Source organism: Lytechinus pictus, chromosome 8, assembly GCF_037042905.1.
Source record: "Lytechinus pictus isolate F3 Inbred chromosome 8, Lp3.0, whole genome shotgun sequence".
NCBI lineage: Eukaryota > Metazoa > Echinodermata > Echinoidea > Temnopleuroida > Toxopneustidae > Lytechinus > Lytechinus pictus.
Window position 1 is genome coordinate 28,436,570 of NC_087252.1, and position 26,709 is coordinate 28,463,278.

A 26,709-nucleotide genomic window follows, 5' to 3' on the forward strand; every position below is an offset into this window, starting at 1 on the left:
CAAGCGCAGCCACATCACCCCTATATTGAAAACTCATCACTGGTTGCCCCTGAAGGAACGAAAAGTCTTTAAAATCCTTCTGTTGACCTTCCACATAGTCATTGGAACTCCCTCCCGTTACAATAAGTTTTTGATACATAACTACCAACCCTCAATAACCTTACGATCCTCATCAAATCTCTTACAAATTCCAGTTTCTAAGAAATCATGGGGCTGGTCTTTGCTCATGCAGGGCCAATCCTGTGGAATTCTCTTCCACAAATTTGAAAACCCAGACTTCAGTTACCACATTCAGGGACAACCTGAAAACATAGGCCTATCTGTATAAGAGTGTTTTTTGACAGACATCGACATATAATTGTTGAAACATATATTATAAGTATTTTTTGTTGTTGTTCTGCTCTTAAGCCCCTTGAGCATCTGATCAAGATGGAAAGTGCGCTATAAAAGTCTTATGCATTATTATTATTAAAATCCACACACTAATCGATTGATGAACTTCAACCCTTTTAAATTATAAAACACTGTTATACTCTATCCTAGTCCTAATCCAAAACCTAACATAAAACCCTAGTGCAACCCTAACTCTACATCATACAAGAAATAAAGCCCGGAGCAATTTTTGCAGAAGCAAATGTCGTGTCACCAAAGGTTCTGACGACTTGTATTTTGTTATTTAGTGGACAAGGACAGCAGAGGAATCTCTTGACTCTAGACAGCAACATATTTGCAATTGTTCGTCCGGTGTAAATCTTCGGATGATCTGCCGTCCCGGTCCACCAACTTTCGACAAAAGCCTCTCTCAGCTCTCCATTGAGATTTTAATTACATTTTCAAAGGAATCCGTAGTTGGAGAGAGCGGCTCCGTGGTAAATGCGAAAAACTCTCTAATTATCTCCAACTATCAGAGTCTTCCGTTATGCGTGTATTCAACATTATGGACTTTTTGCTCAGATACGTATGGAGGATTCAAGAAAAGACAAAATGTGTTGTCGAATGCCAATCTTGACAAACTACAACAAAGACATTTTTTACAAAAATGGTTGAATTAAATTAATTTAATTTAGTCCTTCATTCTGGAAACTGAGGAAAAACTGCTCTCCCGGTTCATGGCCCTGGAAAGCGGGGTGTTGAAGCACCCCCAAAATTTTTCTTGGGGATGCTGAGTGTGTTATTTTTTCAAAGGCCCCCTGAAAATCTGGTAGGTATAATAAATGGCAGAAACGTAATGAAAATGAACGACATTGTGTAGGAAAATATCTCTCTCTCTCTTTTCTTTTTTTTTGCTTGCCAAATTTCTCCGGACCGAAACCACCTTCATTTTGGATTAAAACCCTTTTCTTTTTACTTGTCAAATTTCTCGGGACTGAAATCACCTTCATTTTTTAGTAAAAACCCTTTTTCATTTTTTTGGGCTTGTAAAATTCACTCCAGTACCCCCACTAACAACATCGTTCCCAATAGCCCTGTTCCGGTTCACACATTTTCGATAAAGACTTACCACCTATTCTTTGTCATTTGAGGACATTTCCAATACATTTACTCTGTTCTAGAATCTTTCGAAAGTCGCTGAGCTAAAAAAGCCTAATAACATTGAATGATACCTCATCATCAGAAAATGATTCAGCTTAGAGCCCCGTAATACAAACAGTATAAATTGACCATAGTGCTAATGTTCTTGCAAACGCTTTCATAAAACTGGTTTCCAAAAGAAACTTATCTAACCTTACATCCGTACTACACAAATTCCGCTCAGTCAAAACGAACACAATTTTGACAAAGGCTATTTTTAATATTCTTTACTGAGAACATGTTAATAATTAAGGGAATGGTCTAATAACATAGATGATGTAGCCCCTCAAATTAATTGGTTCCAGAATCCAAAGTCATAAAAGTCTTGTTTCAGTCTCAACCAAATGGTCATTATTTGCTTGACTGCTATTGACATGATTGAGTCCATTCATGCTTTATGCTTTTTTTTCCTTCAAGAGATGTGTTTAAAATGTTAACTTTAACTTCCTGTAGCTTCTTAGTTTTTGGGGCAATTAATTAAATATGCCGATTGTCATATTGTGAACTTTTATAAACTGGTAAGTTTTTTAAACCCCATCTCACTTACATTGGTCTTCGATCCTTTTGCGATTTTGTGACTTTGGATTCCGGAACCAAATGATTTGAGGGGATTCAGCCTCTTTTTTATTAAACTAATCTTTAATCATTGACATGTTCTTTGTGAAGATTATTGAAGCTAGCCGGTGTCATAATTTGGTTCATTTTTACCTTGTGGAATTTGTGTAGTGCGATTTTTAAGTTTGATAAGTTTCTATTGGAACCCAGTTTATATAAGCCTTCTTATAGGCCCAATTATGTAATTAATCCTATAAATCAAATCTAAGAACAATTACTAAGATTTGTGCTGCTTGCCCATGATCGTAACTACCTAATCTATGGCTACTTCAGTAAAATTATTCGTTCACTATTATGGATATATGCTGTCTAGCAAATTGCAATATTGCTTTGCAATATACACGATAAAAATGTCGTATCTACAACAATACTTATTTTATTTATAGAAAAGCGTCTGTATCAAGATAAGGTCGAATTTTCCAGTCCGTTAATCGCGGTGGTTTATTCAAGTTCTATGTTTTATCATTCGGCAAAAGATCTGTAGGCCTATCTAATGTGCAGAAAAGTGCAAGTATGACCAAGATCGACATGCAACCGATAGAGGGCGACGTACTGCATGAAGCTCGACCGGTAGATGGTAGCGACTTCGTTTCTGGACTGATCTCTGCCGAGTTTTCTGCAAGAATAAAAAAAAATTGGTTCAATGACATTAATTGATAATGATGGAAGTAACCATTACCTATATACAATCCCACAATGAAGGACGGGTTTCCAAAAGAAGAGCAGGCAGACCTTTTACTAATGAGGTGAATAATTGCAATCTTCTGTGCAGCCTGTGCTGAAAGCTTCGGCCTACCACATAAGATTCAGAGGAAATTGACAAACTAAGTACCTCACACTTGCTGCTTCATAAATGGGTCAAGCAAAGACTTTTTCCTGAAGGATCAAGGAGCCCAATTGCATGGAAAGGTAGGTGCAAACTGGACCTTAATTAAACAAACGTCCCGAGAGCCAACTGTCAGAAAACATCCTAAGCCAACGAAGAACTTTAAATTTTAAAGGAGTGGGCCAAGATGAAGAGAGATATACTCACCTGTTTGTTCTAAAGTAGTTTGAGAGATAATCCTGTTCTCTGAAAAATGATAATAATAAAAAATATATTTTTTGAAATTGGAAAAATAATATACATAGGCAGAATTATGTAATAATTTAATCGAACACAGGCACAAGCCCTATTTTTTGCATTAAAAAAAAGCAAAAGAAATTGTAGGAAGATAAGTAAAGTAATAAAAATACACATTAAGAAACCCTCTCAAACGATGACTCTGCCACTATTTATCAAAGTGCGCCATCAACGTGCACTGTCGCTCACTCTCTCTTCATATGAAACATACAGACGGCTAGAGTGATCCACAAGAGAGACAATTCAAAAATTAAAAAGGACCGACTCTTTATTATTATGATCTGAACTATCGAAAATATGTTATTAAATACAAGTTTTTTTGGTCGTGAAGTCGTGCTTATTCCGGAAAAAGCAAATTGCTCGCCATTCTTGTCATATAAAGAAGACGATGAAAAGGTTCAATCTACAGTGTGTCCCAGAAAAAAAAACACGAAACCGTAGTTCATGGTATTTTTTTAAACTACCGTGAAAGTGAAATGCTTGTTTTTTCACGATAATGGAATAAGTAGAAAATGAGCATGTTTTTATGCAACATTTTCTCGACCATGAGTCATTCATAGCTTACATACAAGGTCTAATATGACAGAAGAAAAGATAGATATTCAAGTTATGAACTTTGATTTCCGAACAGATGGCAGCAAAAGGAATAAAAATTCACGCAAAATCGTTATTTACTCGTGCAAATGGAAATTTTGTAGCACCGGTTTACATTGATCTAACTTTGTCATGCATTGTCTTTCCTTTCATTTACATCTCATTCAGCATACTCATGATCATGATAAAAATCTAAATTGAACTACAGTCTCTTTTTTTGTGACACACTGTATTAATATTTGATGGTGTATACTCAAAATTTTACCTACCATTGGGCGTATAGAAGGTATAGTTTGCACAATCCCCCTTGCCATAATCATTTATCGGACAAACTTCTGTCTCGTATGTGCTATTCTCCTTCAGTTCGGTGAGATAGTATTTCAAGACATTGCCTGGAAGGTTGATGGAGTTTGGAGCATCATTGGGGTAATAAATGACTTGCATTTCGTTTCCCTCCGACTGGGGTTATATTATAAAAAGAAAAGAAAGCAAACTGATATTTCATTTTTTTAATTCGGTTAAAATATAGATTCCTCGGTCAGCGACGTATGGGGGATTTAAAAAGAGAGGGGATGTCTTGAAAATGCCCGTCAAATTACCATAATGACAAAGAACAGTTGGAAGTCTTTGTCGAAAATTGGTGAACCGGAACAGCAGTTCGGTCTTCAGTTTCAGAGCTGACAAAAAATGTATAATATGTCGTTTGTCCAGTGTCGATGACCGAGCTGCAGCTGTTTTGATTCGCCAATTTTCGACCAATACTTATATGTTGTACTTTGTCATGACGGGCATTTGACAATACATTTTCTATGTTCTTGAATCATCCTTACGTTGTTGTCCGATAACTTTCTAAACCGAACTTTTCGAATTAAATACGGGGAAATTCTCTACAACACGTCTATTCCTTTGAAAATGCAATTAAAATCGCAATGGAGAGCTGATGAGCTTTTGTCGAAAGTTAGTGGATTGGGACTGCAGATCATCCGAAGATGTGCACCAGACGAACATTTGCAAATATGTCGTTGTCCAGAGTCAAGAGATTTCCATGCTGTCCCGCTCCACCAACTTTCGACAAAAGCCTCTCAGCTCCCCATTTTGAGTTGACTTGCATTTCAAAGGAATCGGTGCGTTGTAGAGATGTTCTCCGTATAGTAAATGCGAAAAGTTTGGACTAACGCAGATTTCTACGACGCTCAGTCTTGGATGATCTCTGCTATTGTATTCATTTCTATCCCCAATCCAACATTTTCCTTTCTAACACAGCGAAAAACTTGGGAACATGGAAGAATGGGAAGGAAGTTTGATTATCAATTATTACGGAGATCGTTCGAAGGACAAAGATAAGTACGACAAGGTGGTGAACTAATAAAGTGAAAGTTCTATTCAAACGTGATTAATCGACATTTAAATGCTCTGAAATAAAGTGATGCAACTTTTATTTTAAAAAGACGCATCTTAAAAAAGGGGTTGATTCATAAAATTGAAATAATTCTGCCTAAAAGCCGTAAAAAAATAGTGACCAACACGGAATCAGGAATACGCAAGTTCGGTTGGGGGACAGAAGAATTCGCTTCGAGTGTAAAATTATGGAAAAATTTAATAAGAAATTTTAAAAAAGTTATAAATGAATGAATGAATAAATAAACAATAGTCATACTAACAAAAATTACAATTATAGTAATAATGATAATAATGATAATAACAAAACATCAGTATATCTTCGTCACTAATAAAAAAATAAAGCACTTCACTCACTTATTCGCAGAGGTATAAAACCGGGACACTTTTTTCGAAATTATTCCATCATATAGAATACCACACTACTGAATACTTGGTCGCCTCTGGCTTTAAAGTATAAAGAGACACACATACAAACCTTGATTTCCAATCTTCTGTAAAGCAATCTGTATGACGTAACAGGTATGTCATTTTGTAGATTCAGACCAGGCGACCAGGATAGATTAAACGATCTCCGCCTCGTACTCAGAGCTTGCTTGTTTAAAATTACAGGAGGGTACGGGCTACCTGAAATAGAAAAAAAACCAAGGTAACATTTGATGTACTATTCTAACATCATAAATAATCATACTATTTCTGGAGGATCGAATATACATGAAATAGAAAAATAAACAAATAGTAAAGTAATCAAATTATCAATATTCAGGCCTTCGTACTGCCAAAAACAAGAAGAATGTAAAAAGTACTATAAAGAAGGATTCTTGTTTCACTTTTTTTTCTCATAACTTGACATAATTTAAAAGTTGTCTGCTAGGAATCGCCATAACCCGTAAAGCTTTCTGATTAAATTAGATAAGCCATTTTGATCGATGAGGGAAAATTTTATTTAGCTAGTTTTTATACTCATATAAGATAAATTCAAAACTTGAATGCATATCAACCTTGTCAACAGATATATAGGACTACTGTGTAATCACTTAGTTTCATCCATATGTAAGTTATATCACCCTATTCTCTTTGTAAACCTTATCTTTTGTCTCTTCTTTGTCTTACAAAATACGAATACCATGGTGATTATCTCAACTTATTTCATTTTGGCCAGATATTAAAGCAATTCTAGAAATGAGAAATGATATCTTTATCGTGTTCATTACTTTTATTAAATTGTAGAATGACGCATCATTAAATTTTGAATGAAATTATTGGTTTGCTAATGCTGATAATGACGTGTGTGTGTGTGTAGAAGACAAGGGATACGAGCCAGTGTTTATGCGAGGGAGGAAGAGAGAGCGTGAGTAAGAGTTAGCTTGAATGCGAATAACTAAATTTTTTTCATTTATTTATTTATTTATTTGTTTATTTATTTACATCTAATGAAATTCATAATTAAAACATCAAAAATAAAGAATACTTTTAGTGGTAATAGATCTGGGCATTTTTAATTATCAAATATTTGTGTATGTGAAACAAGATTGCGAAAAGTTGGCAAATTGTATCAATCTCCCCCCCCCCCCCACACCCTTCGACACGGATTTACGCCAGTGACCTATGCCAAATAAAATAATGACTTTAGGCCATACGCAGGGTGTTGGGAGAGACGGAGGACCCCTTCGATTTTTAAAAACTTATTTGTTGTTGCAAATTTTCCCAAAGTTCCATATAATGTGTTTACATAATTTCAATTTAATAATAAAATGTCTGATTAATCAATTCCTTTTGTCCTCACGTCTCTCGCTTTGATTTTTCGCTATTATATACTCTTACAAAAACAAAATAATGCGTATGTTTGCCCCAAAGAGAGAGAGAGAGAAAATAAAAACATGGGCGTCCATGCAAGGGGTGATTTTTTCTGCTTACCGTTTACTTCAAATTTTACACTCGCTGATCCTAAAATATTCGTTGCGACGCACGTGTAATTTGCGTAATGACTCCCTGGCTCTATCCCTACGATGACTAGCTTTCGACCCGACACCGCTTCAGATCTAAAAGAAAAGAAACACAATATACAGTGCGTCCCAGGAAAAAGGAATCCGCAATTCCCACATTTTTCTTCTTCAAAAGCAAATTTTTTATGATATTCCATTTATTTCATCATATATACAATTCAATTATTCATCTACATTTTGATACCTAATATGTGACAAACACTTCACGCATTGATGAGCAGGACGAGTTTGAAATTTTAATGTTAAAATCAGGTTACGCAGAAAAATTGGACAAGATTGGTTAGTGATACTGTAACTTAGTGAAGTGAAACTGTACTTATTCGACGATGGACTCATTAGCATTTATTTTGTATTCTTTGTGAAGTTTCTCTCACTGATCACTAAACTGGGAGTCTATTCAGATTCTTACGTGAGTTCCTGCGCAAATCGTTTCTGATAGGCCTTAATATTTATTGTTTGGAACCTGCCATGCGTGAATGATTTGCTAAGTTGTTGGTATCAAAATTAATGATGAGATATCACTCTTGCCATAAGTATCAAATTTATAGTAAAATCATATTTAATAATTGTGAAATATATCTCTAAACACGTTTTTTTTTTTTTTTTTGTGGGACGCACTGTGGAGATAAATGATTATAGATCTAGGACCTGGGACCATAAAACTGTGTTTAAGTTACACATGAGTTTACGCACAACTGACGACCCGTGTTAAAGGATGTGCATATCATGGCTATGTAGGTGACTTAGCAAAAAAGAACATAGTCTAATCTAGGCTAGTCTAATCTATATATATTCATCAAACACCATATGAGCTCGTTTCTACAAATAAATTGCCATCAGATGAAATTTATCCAAACCTCAAACCAAATCAATTTCAACGTTCTTCTCTTACGTAAACTGGTTTATTTGAAATAATTATAATGGTGTTATCAATCAGTGTGGATTGAAACTTTTTGTACGATGGTCCCAGTTGCTAACCTGCTTGTAACAAAGAAATTATTCTGTTTTGGAAAAAAGGAAAGCAAATTAACAAGGCAACAATAGTCAAAAACTTACTAGTTTGCCTATTCAAAATAACAACAACAGACAGCTATTTTTTATCTGTACGATTTTAACCAATCTGATTTTGAGATTAATATAAACCCGAAAAAAGTGTATGAAGGAATAGCAGTCGAGATAAAAATCAAGTGCTAACCAATCGAATTATTCACTGATATTGATAATAGTCTGCGAAATTTTATTAGATGAGATTGATTGATTTAAACTCGATCTTGCTTGGGATCGATTTTCAAGTTAGGAACTTGTGAGAAAAGTCTTTTGAAATGACATTATGTTTCTTACGAGTTGTTTCTGGCTGATAACAGTTTTCCATTTTTTAACCAGTGATATGTCGGGCTCGGAAGACCAGTGAAAGACCCTTGCAAGAGGAGGTACCGACCAGCACTTCGTTTGTGTACCTCATAACTTTGTTCAGACTGTGGCGGATCTAAAAGGATTAGAAGATAAGAAATAGAAATGAAAAGCGCCACTTTAAAGGAAGGCAGTGGGAGACATCACCACGCGGCGAGATCCTACTCACTACAAAATATCGTGAATCGCGAGGTTTTCTGTGTGATCTATTTTTACAAATAAGAGTACAGTATCCTTCTTTCACGTTGCCATATGTGTTTGGCCCATGAAAAATTTGATCTTGACCCAATTAGATCACAAGTCCACCTGAAATTAATATTAAAAGTATAGATCTTCAGGTTTATCATGAAATAAAAATTATGCGGCTCAAACAAAAATAAATCAAATGAGAAATCTGCCGTTAGGCTGAAAATATATTGCAGCATGTTTTGGATCCAAACTTTCGGCTACATTACAAAGGCTGTAAAATTATAAAACACATGTTATTAACGAATTATTGCTTTGCTTCACATAGATACCTCGAAATGATAAAGCTGAGAGCAATAGTGACCTAACTGAAGGAAGTCTTTGATCCGTTTCCAGGTTAATTGAAACTACATACATGTACGTTATGCACATCACCAAGATAAATGAAGCAGTATTTTGAGGACCTGCCTATATATGACTACACTCTTTAAATATTGGGCAACGTACTGTCCACACAACGATTGGTTACAATATTTATCCAACTCTGGGTAGGTTTCAGCCAATATTGTGTATTATTCACCCAAAGCACACATTATTGGTTTAAACTACCCAGAATTAGATAACGTTTTAACCAATTGTTGTGTGGACAGTATGTTGCTCAACATTTTTAAGAGTGTACTGACTTACAGATGTAGAGGGAAATGAATTAAAAACATATTAATAGAAAGCTTTCGTACTCACGACGCGGTCGCTCTGTACAACGTCCAAAAAAAAAAAAAGTAAAAAAAAATATGGATAGGCGAGAGGCTTTTGTCGAAAGTTGGTGGGCCGGGACTGTTAGCATATCGTGCGTTTTGCACCGGACGAACAATTGAAAAAAAGAAAAAAAAACATTTCGTTGACCAGAGACACGAAACGACGCTGCTGTCACGGTTCACCAACTTTAGACAAAAGCCTTTCAGCTGTCGATTGTGATTTGACTTGCACTTTCAAAGGAATTGGTGCGTTGTAGAGAGCGGCCGCGTCGTTATTGCGAATACTCTCTATTAACTCACATTGGACGATCAACTCTACTCTTCTGGTGGATTTCCTGCGGTTCAAAGAATTTCGTGCAGAGCATAAATAAATGCCAGAATAATTTCTTGTTATCTGTGGTATATAAAGGGAGCCGTCCACATCGGTAAAACCTGGAAGGTTGAAACAGAAAAGTGTGCCAATAATTTTCATGAAATTATACGGTGACGAGTTTTCCAATGTAGCTGACACTTAAGGGGTATTCATGCAATAGTGTCGACTGACTCAGGGGCATCTCTATCTAGGGGAGGGAGTGGGGGCTCGGAAAAGTGAGTGGAGCTGTTAAAGATGTATCTATCATTATATTTAAGGCAATTTCCATAGTAGGCCTAATTATCTCGACTTTGTTGGGGATCTTTATATTCTAGAGTTAGAATAAAACATACTCTGGAAAATGATATTTTTTCTAAGATCTATAAGTTAAACGTTCTCACGCCTAAACCTCCCCCCTCTCTCTTTTGGGGATATCATCTTCCATGAGGATCGAAGTCAAACGTTTCTAGACGATTCGAAACTGGACAAAGCCAAACATGTCTTACTATTCATCCTTTCGGATAGACTCGGGTATCCGTGAAGTCTCCAAGTAACAGCTGGTCTCGGATATCCGTCTGCTATACAAGTCATGGTGATATTGGCTGTTTCGTTGAAGTAAAACTTATCCGGTTGATCCGAACTCCAAAATGGTGCGATCCGAGGTCCGATGCTCCGAACTCGGGCAGGATCTGTAATGGTGAGACCAAGAGATATATATATTTTAAGATTGAAAATGATCGGAATAAAAACCTCTCGGAGTGTAATTGAATTTCAGAATTCAACAAATAACCAGCCCACCTGGATCTGTCCTCATTTGCCATAAAATATATCGCCATTATTGTACGCAATGGATTACACTTTACACACATGTAAAAGGAGTGAGTTTGTATTGACTTTCTATTTGAAGGTACATCGTGTTAGATTTTTTTCTTCAGGTACATTTCATTAACACGTCGAGAATATACAATGTCCATCATGATTCAAAGCAAAAACAACGCAACAACAACATCATGTAAAAAATGAGTTTGTATTGACTTTCTATTTGAAGGTACATCATGCTAGATTTTTCTTCAGGTACAATTCATGAACATGTCGAGAATGTTTACTTTCTTACTATGTTCATCATGATTCAAAGAAAAAAGAACACCGGAACAACAAAGAAAAACATTCTTATACAAATAAATCAACGATTTTCAAAATGATTTCATGGGAAAATGGGTACTGTTGGTGATAGCCGTTTTATGTGTATTATTGTATTTTTTTAATGGGGTAAACAAAATGCTCGTGAAATTTCGCCTGTTATTTTCACCCCCCCCCCCCCATTTTGGTTGATCCCAGGCCTACATCTAAAAAATCACGCAAGGAAACGGTAATGAGAGAGGAAGAAAACGGCATTAAGAAGGAAAGCAATACAGTCATGTAAATGGATATCCCATAGCAAAACCTTTTATGGATTATCTGGTATAGAAATGGTGCCATGATTTCGACCTCGTTTCTGGGTTTGAGATTTGAGAGAACAATTCATTGATTCCCATAATGTGTCAAAGATACTGCTATCTAATCCTAATATGGGATAGGATACTTCAGGGTAAAATGAACATGATGATGAAACGTATATTATTCGATAAATCTTCGACCATGCAAATTAAGCACATAAGACATGTCAGATAAGCACTGGCGTACAGATGGGGGGGGGAGGCTCCCAAAATTATTCAAGACCAAGAAAAAAAAATGAGAAAAGGAGAAAAAAGAAAGAGAGAAGGGTGAAATATCATATAATTTTCTGAATATTATGTCCAAATCTATCACAAAATGTAAATTTTTGCTCCCTCGCTTCGCTCGCTCGCAATTTTTGAAATAATTTTTACGCGATATCTGGCCCCCTCAAAATCTAAGGGTCATTACGCCACTGCAGATAAGTGAAAAATAAGTATACCTTTAAAATTTACGAAGAAGTGATGTGTACGTAAGTTTTATATCAACAATTGAAATTAAAAACCATGCAAGAGAAATAAATAAATCACATCTATTTACAGCGATATAAGGTTTTATACGGGTTTCTTTCTATATGTTTAACATAATAGGTTGATCGCTCTCTCTCTCTCTTTAAGATATGGAGGGAAAGAAGAGGAGAAAACAGAAAAGGCACGCTGGAATAGAAAAAAGAGACACAATTAGTTTGAAAAGTCTGTAACTGTAAATCCCTATTTTCTCCATTTAAAAAATAAATGGAACACACGTTTGTAGTAGTATCGCCCCTCCCTTCCCCTATCAATACTATCAATGTAAGTTAATGATATATCGTAGTGGAAAGTGTTTTATTTTTTTTTGTATTTCACTTTTCTGTAAAAAAGATAATAAAATACGAAGAAGATCATCTTGCTAATGTAAACGATAAACGATCACAACATTTTTTTTTTCAATCCGACGAGGCACCCTCCTGCGAACCAAAGGATGAGAAGCTACACTTGGATACACCTTACACATCGTTATGTTTGGTTTAGATTAATTACATTTGCTACTTTTGCATAATATTGATTAAGATCATAATGTACAGTTCATAATATTCCATTCCCAAATTTGACTAATTTTGTGTATGTCATGTGTGATTTGATATTGATTTCCTAATAAAACATTTAATTTAAAATTTAATTTAAAACGAGCCTTCTACAATGGAAAACATAATGTGTCTCTTCATTTACCCATGCAAACGCAGTGTGATGTTTGCTTACTCATGCCCAGTCACATTTTCCCTACGGCGGCAGCACGGAGAGTCGTAGCATTTTTGTACCAGATACATATAAGTTGTTTGAATAAACATGAATAAAACGGCTGTTCTCGACTCGACGTACGGCCGCCGTAAGGGAAATGTGACTGAGGTATTAAGAGTCGTTCACACCTGAGCGTGTTATCATTTAGTATATGCCGAAGTAAACGGTATGGCAAGGTGTTTAATCATTAAACATAATGTCTTATTATCAAGATCTGCCATTTGTTAATAAAAATATTCCTCAGTACCAAAATGTGAATTATTAATTAAACAATAAATAATGAATTAGGATTTGAGCTCAAGACGCTCCTATTACCCCCGGCTAAGCTAGTCTACTGGTTCTGGTGCGCACAGCTTTTTTGAGGAATTACTTCCTTCCGGTACCTATTTACCTCACCTGGGTCGAGTGCAGCACAGAGTGGACACATTTCTTGCTGAAGGAAAACACGCCATGGTTAGGGTTCGAACCCACGACCCTCTGCTTGAAAGGTGAGGGTCATAACCAAGGCCACGACACGCCCACAAGTATTGATAAAGGAAAGAGAGTTAAAATATAATTATGCTTGATATTCGTAGGTACACTGTAAAAAATGAAGTGCTAATTTAGCACTTACAGTGCTTGTATAGTGACTGCACTACGAGTGCTGATTTTCTACTTTAGATTTGAACTAGAATATCAGCACTCGTAGTGCAGTCACTATACAAGCACTGTAAGTGCTAAATTAGCACTTCATTGTTTACAGTGTAGGTAGGCTTAGAGTGGGTTAAATGTCCAAGGCCCCGATTCATTTATAAAACTTGTTATAATTACATATGCAATAGCAGTTTAGGTAAAATGTCCAAGGCCCCGATTCATTTATAAAACTTGTTATAATAGCATATGCAATAGCAGTTTAAAGCTACTCAAATCATGCAATCCGATTGGCCGATAGTAAATTTATATGACAAGCCTCATAAACCGGGCCCCAATTGTGACACCACCTTCACCTCTAACCCAAAGTTATCTAATCAAACGGAAGCTATTTCAGGGAAATTTTTGTTCATACGTAACAGTGTTCTGGTGAGATGAAAGAGAATTTAAATCGCTGTAATAATGGTCGTGTGATCTTTATCCGATCTTCACAGAAATGCATTTCTTTTTTCTTTCATTTGTAAAAGGTGTTAATGATGTGATAAATTAGGCTATTTAGTTGACTTTGTTTAAGTGTTTTTAATGTTCATGCACCGCTGCGTACGTACGGTGAGCTGTGGCGATGTTCGCTCACCGCGTTCCTCGTTTTAACCTGAAATTACCCCCAAAGAATAGAATAGTGTCTCCACACATTTTCCGCTGAATAATTAACCATCGATCCGTGTTTTAAACACCTATAATATCCGCAGTGTTAATAACCCCTCTCAAGTTGGTGTGTGCACATTGCCGATCTACATGTACATAAAACAATAAACCAAAGCAAAAATAAATGTAGGTCGAGTAATGTTTGAAGGAATGTTGCAATATTTGAGGACAATTTTGTCTAGCATAAGAGAACTGCGGTGTAATGAGTCAAAATATTTAAGGGACACACTATTTTACGGGCGAAGTTACTCAACTGGCGCGAGTGAGCGAATCAATCGAACGAAAACGACATTGTGTAATAGGAAAATTTGATTGATTTTGTGCTTAAGCTTAAGTTTAATCTAACACTGATCGGACTCAAACTCAAATTGTTGGAATCCGACAACAGTTAACATGTCGTCATTATTTTAGTTTCTTACTGATGGATTAAGCTTCTACCTCAAGATCAACTTGGTCTATCAATTACGCATTTGGGTCTTCACTTAGAGAAATGTCAGTCATCCTTACCTTATCCAATAATCTAACAAACCAAGATTGCCATTCTATAATACAGCGGAAATGGGTTTCCAATCAATAGATTACCCCCCCCCCTCCACCTCGATATCTTTTATACAGTCACACCTCAGAATCTGACTCCACGCCGACAGATGTTAATTCATTGGTAATAACGCAATAGCTTCGGTAGGTCTGGTATCTGTTTCGTTGGTGTGGCGAAAGCATTAGGCTTCAGCTGAAAGTAAATTTAAACCACCTCATGCATACTGACAACCATTTAGACTTAACCAATTGGGTAAATTACTGCACACCGAAATAACAACTCTTGTCAAGCACAGATTGATACAACCTTCCTTGTTTCGATTGAACTACTGGTTTGAAATTGTCCCTTTGAATTGGGGATGTTGGTGGGATAAGCGTTTTCCCTTCACATGCTCGGATCGAAAGGGAAGTGCAGAGGGTGCGGGCGTACCCGGTAAAGTTGTAACCCAAAAAGGAGGGAAACTGAAAATGCAATCATTTGGGACTGATAAGTAATGTTTTATTTTATTTTTTTTTTACTAAATGTTCTTCATTTTTTTGATAAAGACATTTTTTCTTGACAATTTTCTTTCGTTTTATCAGTGATGACTTTTTGTCATAGTTGTTGCTGAAGGTGTTTTATTAGGTGGTGAAAGGCAGCCTCATTCAAGCAACAGTAAGTAGAAGCAGCAAATTAATAGGAAAGTGTGAAAACATGGAAAGGATAACGTAAAGGTAAGAAGAAGATAAAATAATAAAAGGACATGAGAAAAGAGAAGTTTACAGAAGAAAGTGACCGGCAAAGAAGAACAGGAGGGAAAAAGAAGCTGGAATTTAAAGTTACATTTTGTAGACTATGATTTCTTTAAATTGTAAAACAGGGACTTCTCTCGTTTACTCTATTCCGTTTATACATCAGAAATTGTTTATGAAGAATATCATAATTTTTTTCAGAAACAGCAGTGGAAACGCACCGGGTAATGGCATGACTGGTTATAGTTCTCCGCCAAATTAATTCTCATATGATTACATTGGACATGCATATTTCATGTGAAAAGAAAATGGAAAAACCAAATGATCTCCACTTTCTAATCATTTTTTCACGAGTAGGTCTACCCATTTCCAACTACCCCCTCCCATAAACATGATAAACCTTCAGGAAACGCGCATTCATGTACAGCATATTCCCCCACGTACCCCTAACACACCCCTAAACAACCATAATAACAGCAATTTATACAAAGTATCATTTATACAAACGGAGACATTCTCTACAACGCATCGATTCCTTTGAAAATGCAATTAAAATCACAAAGGAGAGCTGAAAGGCTTTTGCCGAAAGTTGGTGGACTGGGACAGTAGATCTTCCGAAGATTTGCACCGGACGAACAATTGCAAATAATTATGTCGTTGTCCAGAGTCAAGAGATTCCGATGCTGTTTCGGTCCACCAACTTTCGATAAAAGCCTCTCAGCTTTCAATTGTGATTTGACTTTCATTTTCAAATGATTGGTGCGCTGTAGAGAGTGTCTCCGTAGTAAATGGGAAAAGTCTGGAAAAATCGACCTAGAACGGAGGTCATGAGACCTTTCTGCAATAGACTACTATCACACTTTCCTTCACCTTCTTAATTAATTATCAATTAATGTCCTTCAAATGTTGATGTTAGGCTTTGGAAATAATAAGCCTAGCCTTCATATGTCCCTGAGGTGAGTGATAGTAGATAAGGTAAAGGAATGAGGATTGGTACTGGCCGGAAATTAGTAACAGACATGGATTGGGCAATAATTATGGTAAGAATGATCTATTCTCGTATCAACAATTATGATAAGATTAAAGAAAAAGATACAAAGGTGATGGGTTCCCCGGTTCCTTGGGGTCAAAACTGAGTTCAATAGTGCATTCATAGCAGTCTCAATATCCTTCCCTTTTTCAAATCCTATATTAATTTGATACATCTCTAGAAAGACGTTATGCCATCGATTAATTACAATGAATACCTAATGATTCGGAAGAAACGGATAGAAGAAGAACGGGATATTGTGCAATGACCAAGTGGCATTGACATGCCTAGATATTCCCTTGACGTTTGACGTGGTCCTATTCATTTTGTATGACAAGTCATAACTGTACATGATTCTACTGCCAAAATTTCTTGTACCCTCTTCTGTAAGGAACAGGGATTAATTTTCTAGATACGCCATCATTAATTAAGGGGTCCCCCAGGGACGTTTCCTGGGGACTTCACTATTCACCCAATTCTCGGTGCGGCCGCACGTCAGGAAAATTATATTCGGGTCAAAGGAGCACTTATATTTTTACAGACTGTGATCCCTACGTATATCAGCTACTGCATACAAGGCTAGATCCTGATATATTTTAAAGCGGATATCCATTGACTATAACTCTTCCAAAAATAGCTTAAAATCATTACTTTAACCATGATCTCACATCGAATAAGGTGACATTAAATTGCCACACAACTGCGAAATTCCGTCGATAGTTTTCAATTCTTACCCTTTACTCCCCGTTTTCGAACTTCGTCCACAAATTTGTGTGCATTTGTGAATCGCCTCTTGCAATGATTCATGTAAGTAATTCTCTAATTAATTTGATACATGATGCTAAGATACTATGACCATATATAGAAGAGGTCTCTTACATTGCCTTTTCCTAACGAATATTATAGAGCTGTTTACAAAAGGTTCTAAATACCGGGCAAAGAGGGTTTTCGTATTGTTCGTTATCAAAGAAAACTCCGCCGAATCACGTAATTTCGATAGACATAAGTAAACCCACCTCCTCAAGTTTGCACCATCGCACCCCTGTCCCCCCCCCCTTCTCTCTCCATCTTTCCTGTTTTCTCTGTCTTTTTTCCAGCCCATCTTCATTGAATGGAGGTTCTTCCAATAGTACTGATATTTAAACAATTATTTACAATCCATACTCACATCTCACATCGATCCGATACAGCTGTTCGCCAGACAAGTCGGATCCAGACTCGAAGCCGGATATCTGTTGAAAGACACATCGGTAAAAACCGGCGTCGTTCGGACCGAGTCTAGATATCCGCAGTTCGGCGGTAACCGATTGATTATCCGAGCTGCGTACCATAGAGAAACTACGATGGGAGTTGATTTGCGTTTCCATGTTACTATTGAAGATCGGTTCTGCAAACACAACATAAGACCATCAGTAAATTTACCGCTTCGTGAAAACCCCATAGACCCATGTCCACTGAAATTAAGAGTACAAGGGAACGCATTCTACGGTACGAAAGACTTGCAATAATAATAACAATAGTAATATTTACTTTTACTATTTCTAGTGAAACAGGCTATTATCGAAAACATGTTAATTTGCGTGAGCTAAAGCTCATCTTCTCTCATGAAAAGGATTGGTAAAAAAATACGAATGTATTGGGCAATATGTGTCGACTGATTTAAGAGTTAGAAGCTAAAAGAATGTTTGTTCAGATATTGACAATGTTCTACAAGATAGACAGACATTCACCAACGGATTGGTAAATTTGATCAACGCTGTTTAAGACTGTATACCGATATTAGGTTGGATTTGGTTAGGACCTCCTCCCTTACCCCAATTTCTTTTTTTATTTTTTATAAATAAACAATGTCATGCGCCACTCACATCGGCAAATCAAACTCCAAACCAAACAAAAATTAATACGGTATACTATCAGTCGGTTTCGAGTCAGCTTCATTCTTGTGAATGTAGGATTGGTATCCTGCATAGATACCATTAGCATAATTTTGCGGTAAATTTTTAAAGAGAAAACTTTGAAATCTACAATGTTAGAGTAATGTCGCTTAATTAGTGAAAGTTTTATAGAGATTATCACATATCAATCATGTCAATACCTGACAATGTACTTCCAGTGTCGCGTTTGGTCCACTTCAAGATAAAGTTGTTGTTGAATCTGTTTATGCGGCATTTCAAAACGACGCCTTCTCCCTGTGTGCGAGTGTGATTAAATACTGTATCGGACCTGTTGAAGTACGGCGTCACCACGGCTGAAGATAAGACGAAGATGGAGGAAATGGTGAGATGTGTTTTCAACTTGTTTACATGTATGGCAAATGTCAATTTTAAATATGTTTAAAAGAATATTTACTTTACTATTGGAAACCAAAATTTACTACTGACGAATGGAGTTCCGCAGGGTTACTGCGTCGGTACTCACTTGGTCGTGTAGGATCAAGGCAATTTCTCCTCATCCAAGCTCCTGGGTTAGGTTCGTTCTGTGGTAATTGGGGGCAGTTCCTTTGATAATGGTTAGCACACGGGAACACCGTTGATCCCAAGATTATTGTGTTACCTGTATAAATGATATGGCCGTGGCTCTTTGAATTAGATCTGTGTACATTGACTGGGGACAGCTTTCACTACTTCAAGCAATTAACTTAGTGGTACACAATGTGTTGAGAGTACGTTTACACAGTAGCTTTAGTAACAATTTTACTCAGACATAAGTGTATAACTTTATATCCAATGCTTACTATCATATTGCAAATCTAATGTGTTGATAATCTAGGAATATCTTTACTGCATATTGCTGAAAAACGAGCGAAGTATGACATTGAAATTCTGAACTCAGCTTGTCCAAAGAAAAACGTGTTATAGAATGAACATCAAAGTCAGAAGTCAGTTTCGACAATTATTGTAGAGGTGTCGTGGTGTAGTGGTTCTGACTCTCGCCTTTTAATCAGAGGGTCGTGTGTTCAAATCCCACCCGGCGCTAGCGTCCTTTGGCAAGACGTTGATCTGTATTTGCCACTCTCCACCAAGGTGTTTATTTGGGTACCCGGTAGGATGCGAAAATTATCGTATGTTGGAATTTGCCAGCACCATTATTAGGCTTCGATGAATGCAAGGAATGCTCCCCAGGGAGTGGATATTGTGCACTTTCATGCGAGATTGACATGAATTCAATGACCGGGGTAATAATATGCTGGAAAGTTCTTTGAACCGTATATGGGAAAAGCGCTAAATAAAAACTAGCTATTAGTTTTAATATTGTTGTTGTTGCAAAACATAATTACACCTTCATTTCCCTCACCATGTATCTGATCATCATTTGGAACCCGGCCTGGAGCATCAATAATTATCAGCATGGTGAGAAGAATACAAATGTAATTGCTTTACTCCTACCTATTTTCCGTATTCCCTATCTCCCGGTCAAATTCATTCGATAAAAAAAGAATACATGTCGAGAGATGTGTTTTTTTTTGCACGAATATTGCCAAACGGCACATGTCAGTTTCTTTCAGTTTATTTATCTAAATACGGAAAGATGAAAAGAAATCCTTTCAGCTAACAACCTATTTTCCAGCATGTCCGTATAACATTTAAACAATGCAAAAATAAATTAATTGCGCCATATTCACTGCCCTCAGACATAATGCTGTTCGATTTCTTATGTAAGGTAAAATATTTCTAAGACGGTGAATGGCTTCATGACGTAGCAATCTTTTATTTCCGATATGCAAGATCTATGGAAACCCGACACCTATTATTTTTCCCAGATTTTTTTAGTTGTCATTCTTTTTTTGAGGGGGGGGGGGGTCTGCTTGTTTCTTATTGCTCTGTTTCTCCCGAATCTTGTATAATGTATTAAATTGTAATTCTCAAATCTTGAACTTATTCCTTTATTTCCTTTTTTTTTTACCTAATTAACTTTAATTCTCAAATCATGTTTGTGTTCCTACATTATTCAGGGAGGTGCAATGTGTTTACTTTCTAGCATGAAAAAACATCTGAAAACCTTCATTCACATTATTAAATGGGAATAGATAATTATGATAGTAATGATATTTATGATGATGACAATGATAATGATAATCATAATGATGGTGGTACAATGCAAAAACTCCGGTGTTGATTTAACACCAGCCCGGAATCTATATATGTCCACACCAGAGAAGTATTGAAGCAACACCAGTTTGAAATCAAACCGATGCTTTTTTAATGCTAATTTGTGTTGTATAGGCACTTATCAGGTGTTAGACCAAAACCAAACTGGTGTTGTTTAACACTTCTCTGGTGTGGACATATGAAGATTCCAGGCTGGTGTTAAATCAACACCGGTGTTTTTGCAGTGTAAATATTGTTGGCAGAATAAAGCAATGTGTTCTCCTTAACATGCCTAACGTTTTATGCCGCTGTTTGGCAAATAATGGTAATGATGACAATGTTGATGATACTTATAGGGCCTCCTGTATATGTGTCAAATAAAATTTCTTATCATTTAGTCTCCCCTGCCCCCCTTCTCTCTCACACACACACACTCTCGCGAATCCCTAGAATTGGTGTTGTGAACAGGTTTAAAATTACAGGTTTCTGTGCGAATGAGGTTGCAGCTCTGACAACCTGATCTTTTCATCCCTTTCGAATGCATTATTCAAACGGAAAACTCCCTATAGGAACAGGAAAACATCTCAGTACCACTTGAATGACACATTTTGGACAGCTTGGAGAAAAGTATTATAAATTGTATATGGTTGAAAGATAAAATATACAATTATGTAATGAAAAGAGACAGATGATTAAAAACGGGATGCAAATGGATGAGGTTAGGAATAAAGATGTCTTTTATTAGATAATCGCTTTTCCAGTTATATTCGATTAAAAATGATTGCTATGCTAGCGGATGCAGAAAATATTCAAATGAGGAAATGGAAGGCTGCTGAATCGATAAATATGATTTAGATTTTTCTGTATTATATATGTATATGTAACAGATGTTTCGGGTACATAACAAATGACATCGAAAAAGTAGCTGCTGATTCTACTACTGCCGATTATGGTGATGGTAGTAGTAACAATTAATTGTTTTGCCCGCTTTCTCTTCCTCTTTATTGAGCCAAATAATATCAAAATATACACAATTAATGAATAATAATAATAATACTTCACATTTCTCTTCAGTAAATAACGATTAAAGTAACATCCATTAAGTATCAAATTTGTTAAACAAACGAAATATAGAACTGATATATCTCTCATCTCCATAATTCTGAATCATTATCTTTTCTTTACAATTCTAAACACCGTTTTTTTACTATTTAACATTTGAAGAAATAAATGTTTGATTATACATATACCAAACAATTCAATGCATCATTTCATTTCACATCGAAACCTGTTTCCTTCCAAATGTCTTTACTACATTTACATTCACAAAAAGTGTACAATACCTTTTAAGTAGTAAAAATATTGATGATCATGTTGGGCGTTATTAAAAGTATAGTGCAAATTCATTAAGAAATAAAACAGTTATTGACTTTAGTTACTTAAGTTTTAATCTCATCACCTCACATAAAAACAGCCGTAAACGTATGGGATAATAGTGATACTAGACCTACTTCTTTAAAATGTTATTCTCTCAGAATTCAGTAAAATTCATTTGTATTTTATCTCTGCATTCTATAAATATTACCATGCGCATAACATTACACATTCTGAAATTAGAAGCAAAAATAGTCGTCATATTGAAACATTAAAAAAAACGGAATTCAGAGTTCACTTCAAAAATTTGTTATCAAAAAGAAAAAAAACTATATTCAATAAAACAAAATTCAGAATTTTGCTTCAAACATTCACTCTTTAACTTTTTATCAAAAAAACATTGATGCGAGTTTCTAACAATTATACGAGAAGCACTGAGAGAATATGGATAAATTCAACCCCAAGCGCAACCAGTATCCCAAACGTGTTCCAACAATATTCCTTCTGAACGCCGGCGCATTGTTCTACCGGGGGCGAAGATATATTTCTAATTTTCGTTCTTTCCATCCTCTTTTATTACCATCCATCACAAGTATGTATCTGTATTCTTCCCTAATGCACTGTGGAGCAGTTCATCATTTATCGAAATTGGAAAAAAGATTAGGAATAACCTGGCTTTGACTATAAGCGACAATCCATATATGAATGACAATAAAACCCTGAAGATATGTTCTAATTTGTCTCCGTTGTCACTTATCGGTTTGAATAAATATTGGATCAAAAAGTCCGAATCCAGTTTAAAGTTTACTTTATTCGTTTATTCCGCAGAAAATACATGCTTCTGGAAAAGCGCAAATCCACATTATCCTTGCCCTTTCGAAATTCCGTAGTAAAATTAACCAATTTCAAATTACCATCAAGTGGATTTAGCTCCTTTTGGAATAAAACTGGTTTGGATTTAGCTCCTTTTGGAATTAAACCCAAATTTACAATCAATGTTTATTAGCCTTCCATTTTTTTAGAAGTGCGATATGGTGTTTTTTATTCCCACGTCTAAGATATATACATTTAAAACAAAAATCAATATTGGTCAAAAGTGGATTTCGCCCCCTTTTCGAAGCTCTTCATATAAGCAGCTGATATAATTTCCTTCTATGTTGTTGCTCTTCTAAATAATTATAGGGATGACTATGTCGGCGAATTGAATATTACTTCGAAATACGATTTCCCAAAAATAAAAGCTTCCACACTAGCACCAAACAATCAAAAGGCTATCAAGTTGTCCTCTTATTTTAATAAAAATAAATGAAAAGACCACTAATTGAAAGCTTTTATACTTACATGTTGGAATAGCAATCAACTCATTCAGAAGTCCCTTGCCCGCTTCCATATGAAGGATTTTGGAAGCCAAAACGATTAAAACCGTGACTATGGAAAGCCACTTCATCATCCTCAGATCTTGGTATTACCTGTATTAAAGACATCAACATGGTTAATTATTTTTTATACATTTGTAATCGTAATTTTTTTAATTATTTATTTCAATTATGTATAGATTGATTGGCATATCAATCATTAAACGTTGCACACTTCTTTAGCAAGCCTATTTTAATTGACCCAGTGTCCTTTTTTGAAATAACAAATTAGAAAATATAATGGATCAAAATCGATAGTTATTACCAAATGAATAAAAATGAATACATAAACGAATGAATAAATGGATTAATTGATATACACATATGAATAGTTGTTAGATACATGAATGAATAAAATACATATAAATATTTTTTTTTCGGTTTTAATAAACCCTAACTAACATAAAATTATACTAACGGAAGCATTTCCCGTGTAGGCGTCATATTTGGTCGTCACATCAGAGATATGACGAATGGGTTCTCACTTTAAATCTCTTCAAATGATTCTATCCCGAAAATCGGGCCCCAATTTTGATTCCGATTCGTTGGGAATGAAGGGTTTTGAAGCATGAACGCTTTACCGCTTTTACCGACAAATGTGATCCTTCCTGGGGCTTTAACTCCAGACTTATCACTGCGTGGGATTCGATATGGGTAAGCCACCGTGAACAATGATCGATTCATGTCACCTAATGATATTTATGTGACTTTGCGTGGGGTTTTAGGGAAGCTTCAAAGTGCGATCTACTTGACGGCATGGCAGGATATTTTATCTTGCCAAAAACTGTAATTATAAGTCATCGTGGCAAGATATTTCAACATTATTTTTATGTATCTATGGATGTACATGTATATTTTCTGTTGTAATAACCTTGAATTATTTTCATGTCCATGTTATAATTTGTGCATTTCATTTAACGTCATATTGCTAATTTCGTTGTTTTCATACGTCCTTATCGGAACAATGATATAAAAAAAACCTGCCTAAAGGAATGTCATTGAATGAACAAAATAAATCACCACGATTCGACAATACGACTTGTAAATATGTTAAAAGTCGTATTGGTGAAATAACGTATTAAATACACTTGTTAATATAGCATTATCGTCATCTACTATGTATTTCGACATGTCGACAACATTATGTCGCAACGGGTATCTTTTCATTAAGGTTGATGGCACCATAAAGCCTTCGTAGACTTTCCGTGGAAAAACTCTACTGGGTCTTCACCAGTTACTCCTACACATAATTGGAAACAATTATGAATGGAAAACAAATATTGACGAGAGCATGTCAAATTTTCTCAGCCAGGAGCGGCTCTATCAGGGTGACAACCACACCACTGTTACTATTAATTTGTTTAACTTTTGCACATTCCATGATTAATTTGCTGCGGTTTTTTTCTACTTACTAATTGATGGTCACACGCTTAAGCTTTTAGAAGCAATTCGAGCAATTAATATCAAGTAATGGCTATTGCCCATCCAAGTAAGAAGCCTGGACTTATAACTGATATTTAGTTAAGACCTATTTAGTAACCTTCACGAATATGCTTAAAGCAGTCATGCATATATTTATACATTAGCACTAAGGAAATTAATTCACGAATCAACTTTTTCCATCTCTGCTCTTCTCCGAATGACCATAGAAAATGATAAAGCGAATCAATTATTGATTTTTTCTCATTTGCTTACACATCAAATAGTATTTAGGGGGCGTAGTACAGTACACAAAAAGAGGAGGAGGGAGAAAAAAAAATGGAAGTCGTTGTCACTTGCAGCACTATCGTCGTTGTCGATGTCACCATGATTTATTTAGAATAATGCCATGCACTGTTCATCAAAGAGTAAATGAGGCTACAAACATACTATTTCAGTCACAGTAACGAACAAACCTATGCTGTTACATTGGTGATAAAGTAGTATCTTTTGTTGATTTAGAGTGGCATTACCACGTCGAAATGATCTTAACCACCGACGCAGATTCAAAGACCTTCATTTTAAAGTTTTCCATCACACAAACAGGCACACCCACACATAGCCATGCATCCCTACACATAACCACGTACACCCCACATTCAGCGAGGCATGCCCCACACAATACAAACCACGGACACGCCTCACTCGCACACACCCTCACGCTCATCACACACGCACCATACACACACTCACACAAGCAGATCCCCAAACAACCACGCACACCCCTTACATAACCATGTAACCATGCACACTTCCTACACTCAGCTACGCGTATCCCCACACACATCCACGCACCCCAACAACCACAGGTACGCATGTCCCACACTACAGCCACGCACAGCCTACCACCATACTGTATACTATTTTTTATTCGAAAATTTGGATATATAACCATGATACTATCGCTGTTAGGTTATTTCTTTCAAATATCTCATAACAAAGCATTATAAAACAAATGCGAGAAAATAATAATGATAATAATAATACATAGAATTAATAAAGTGTCTTTTCCATTCTGATTAAATGGTCAAGGAGCTTAGGGAGAGCAAAACATAAAAGTAAAGAGAGCTTAGAGAAGTACAAGAAAAGGTACAATATAAAACAGAAAAATGTTTGTCTTCTATACAATGAAACCTTAAAAAAATACTACAGAAGCATCGACTGTGATATTACACTCTTTGTAGGGCAATACAATTATGTTAAATGTTGCAAAGGCTATCTGTATCAATAATTACAATTGTTTAACTCGGTGGATCATGATATTGAAAAACATTAAATTGCGTAATAAATATTTATCTTGCCTATTAAGAAAATTACTATAGTAGGCCTACTCTTGAGCATGGTGACAATAGTATTTTTTCTTCGGGGGGGGGGGGGGGTTAGAGAGAGATAGAATGATCTTCCAGTGCCTAGCTAACCCATTAAATGTGATCACTCAATATCAAACCTCAAGAGACAATTTGACGATTAGGGAAGTTGAACGAGATGGAGACATGGCTGACCTGCATCAATAGATGAGATCGGGGATTGCCGAGGTATTTTTCACCCCAAGGATTTAAATGGCGTAGTTACAAAGATGCCCCAAGATGGAGTCGATCATTTGATGTATTCGATCATCCCCTTTCTTACCGGGAAAGTTAATCCAAGTGGTCTTTTGACTACAGTTCACAAATGCACCTTTCAATTGCACACAGCAAAAACTGCGGTGTTAACCGGTGTACATAGAGGACCACACCAGTTATTTTACACCGGTGTTAAATTGACAGCGTCTGTTTAGCACCTATATGTGTTATTGCAACGCCTTTGGTTGTTACATGTACACTCTTTGGTGTTATATTCAATCTCTAGGGTGTAATTTTAACACCAGAGGGTGTGGTCCTCTATTAACACCCACTGGTGTCAGTTTTGACACCACAGTTTTTAAAGTGAACGCTTTT

At 36.1% G+C, this 26,709-nt stretch overlaps 1 protein-coding gene across 1 annotated transcript; it reads right to left on the minus strand.

Annotated features, from left to right (window-relative positions):
* Positions 1–1,285: 1,285 nt before the first annotated feature.
* LOC129266665 (limbic system-associated membrane protein-like) lies at positions 1,286–23,343 on the minus strand. Its single transcript, XM_054904500.2, has 12 exons — positions 23,220–23,343; positions 18,835–18,969; positions 18,512–18,664; positions 17,585–17,803; positions 10,518–10,700; positions 9,960–10,091; positions 8,650–8,794; positions 7,220–7,344; positions 5,781–5,929; positions 4,174–4,363; positions 3,221–3,259; positions 1,286–2,803 (listed from the first exon to the last, which is right to left on the minus strand). The coding sequence occupies exons 1-12, from the start codon at positions 23,326–23,328 to the stop codon at positions 2,640–2,642; spliced, it is 1,743 nt and encodes a 580-aa protein (XP_054760475.2). The 5' UTR covers positions 23,329–23,343; the 3' UTR covers positions 1,286–2,639.
* Between the last annotated feature and the right edge of the window lie 3,366 nt (positions 23,344–26,709).

Bases quoted from the DNA above. Each gene is read 5' to 3' on its own strand.
- LOC129266665 (XM_054904500.2), bottom strand. From the start codon at position 23,328: ATGATGAAGTGGCTTTCCATAGTCACGGTTTTAATCGTTTTGGCTTCC. The intron at 18,970-23,219 runs GTAAGTATAAAA...TCATTTATACAG, and splicing joins GTTGATTGCTATTCCAACAT to GTAACACAATAATCTTGGGA. The intron at 10,701-17,584 runs GTGAGTATGGAT...TCACCATTACAG, and splicing joins GTATCGGATCGATGTGAGAT to ATCCTGCCCGAGTTCGGAGC.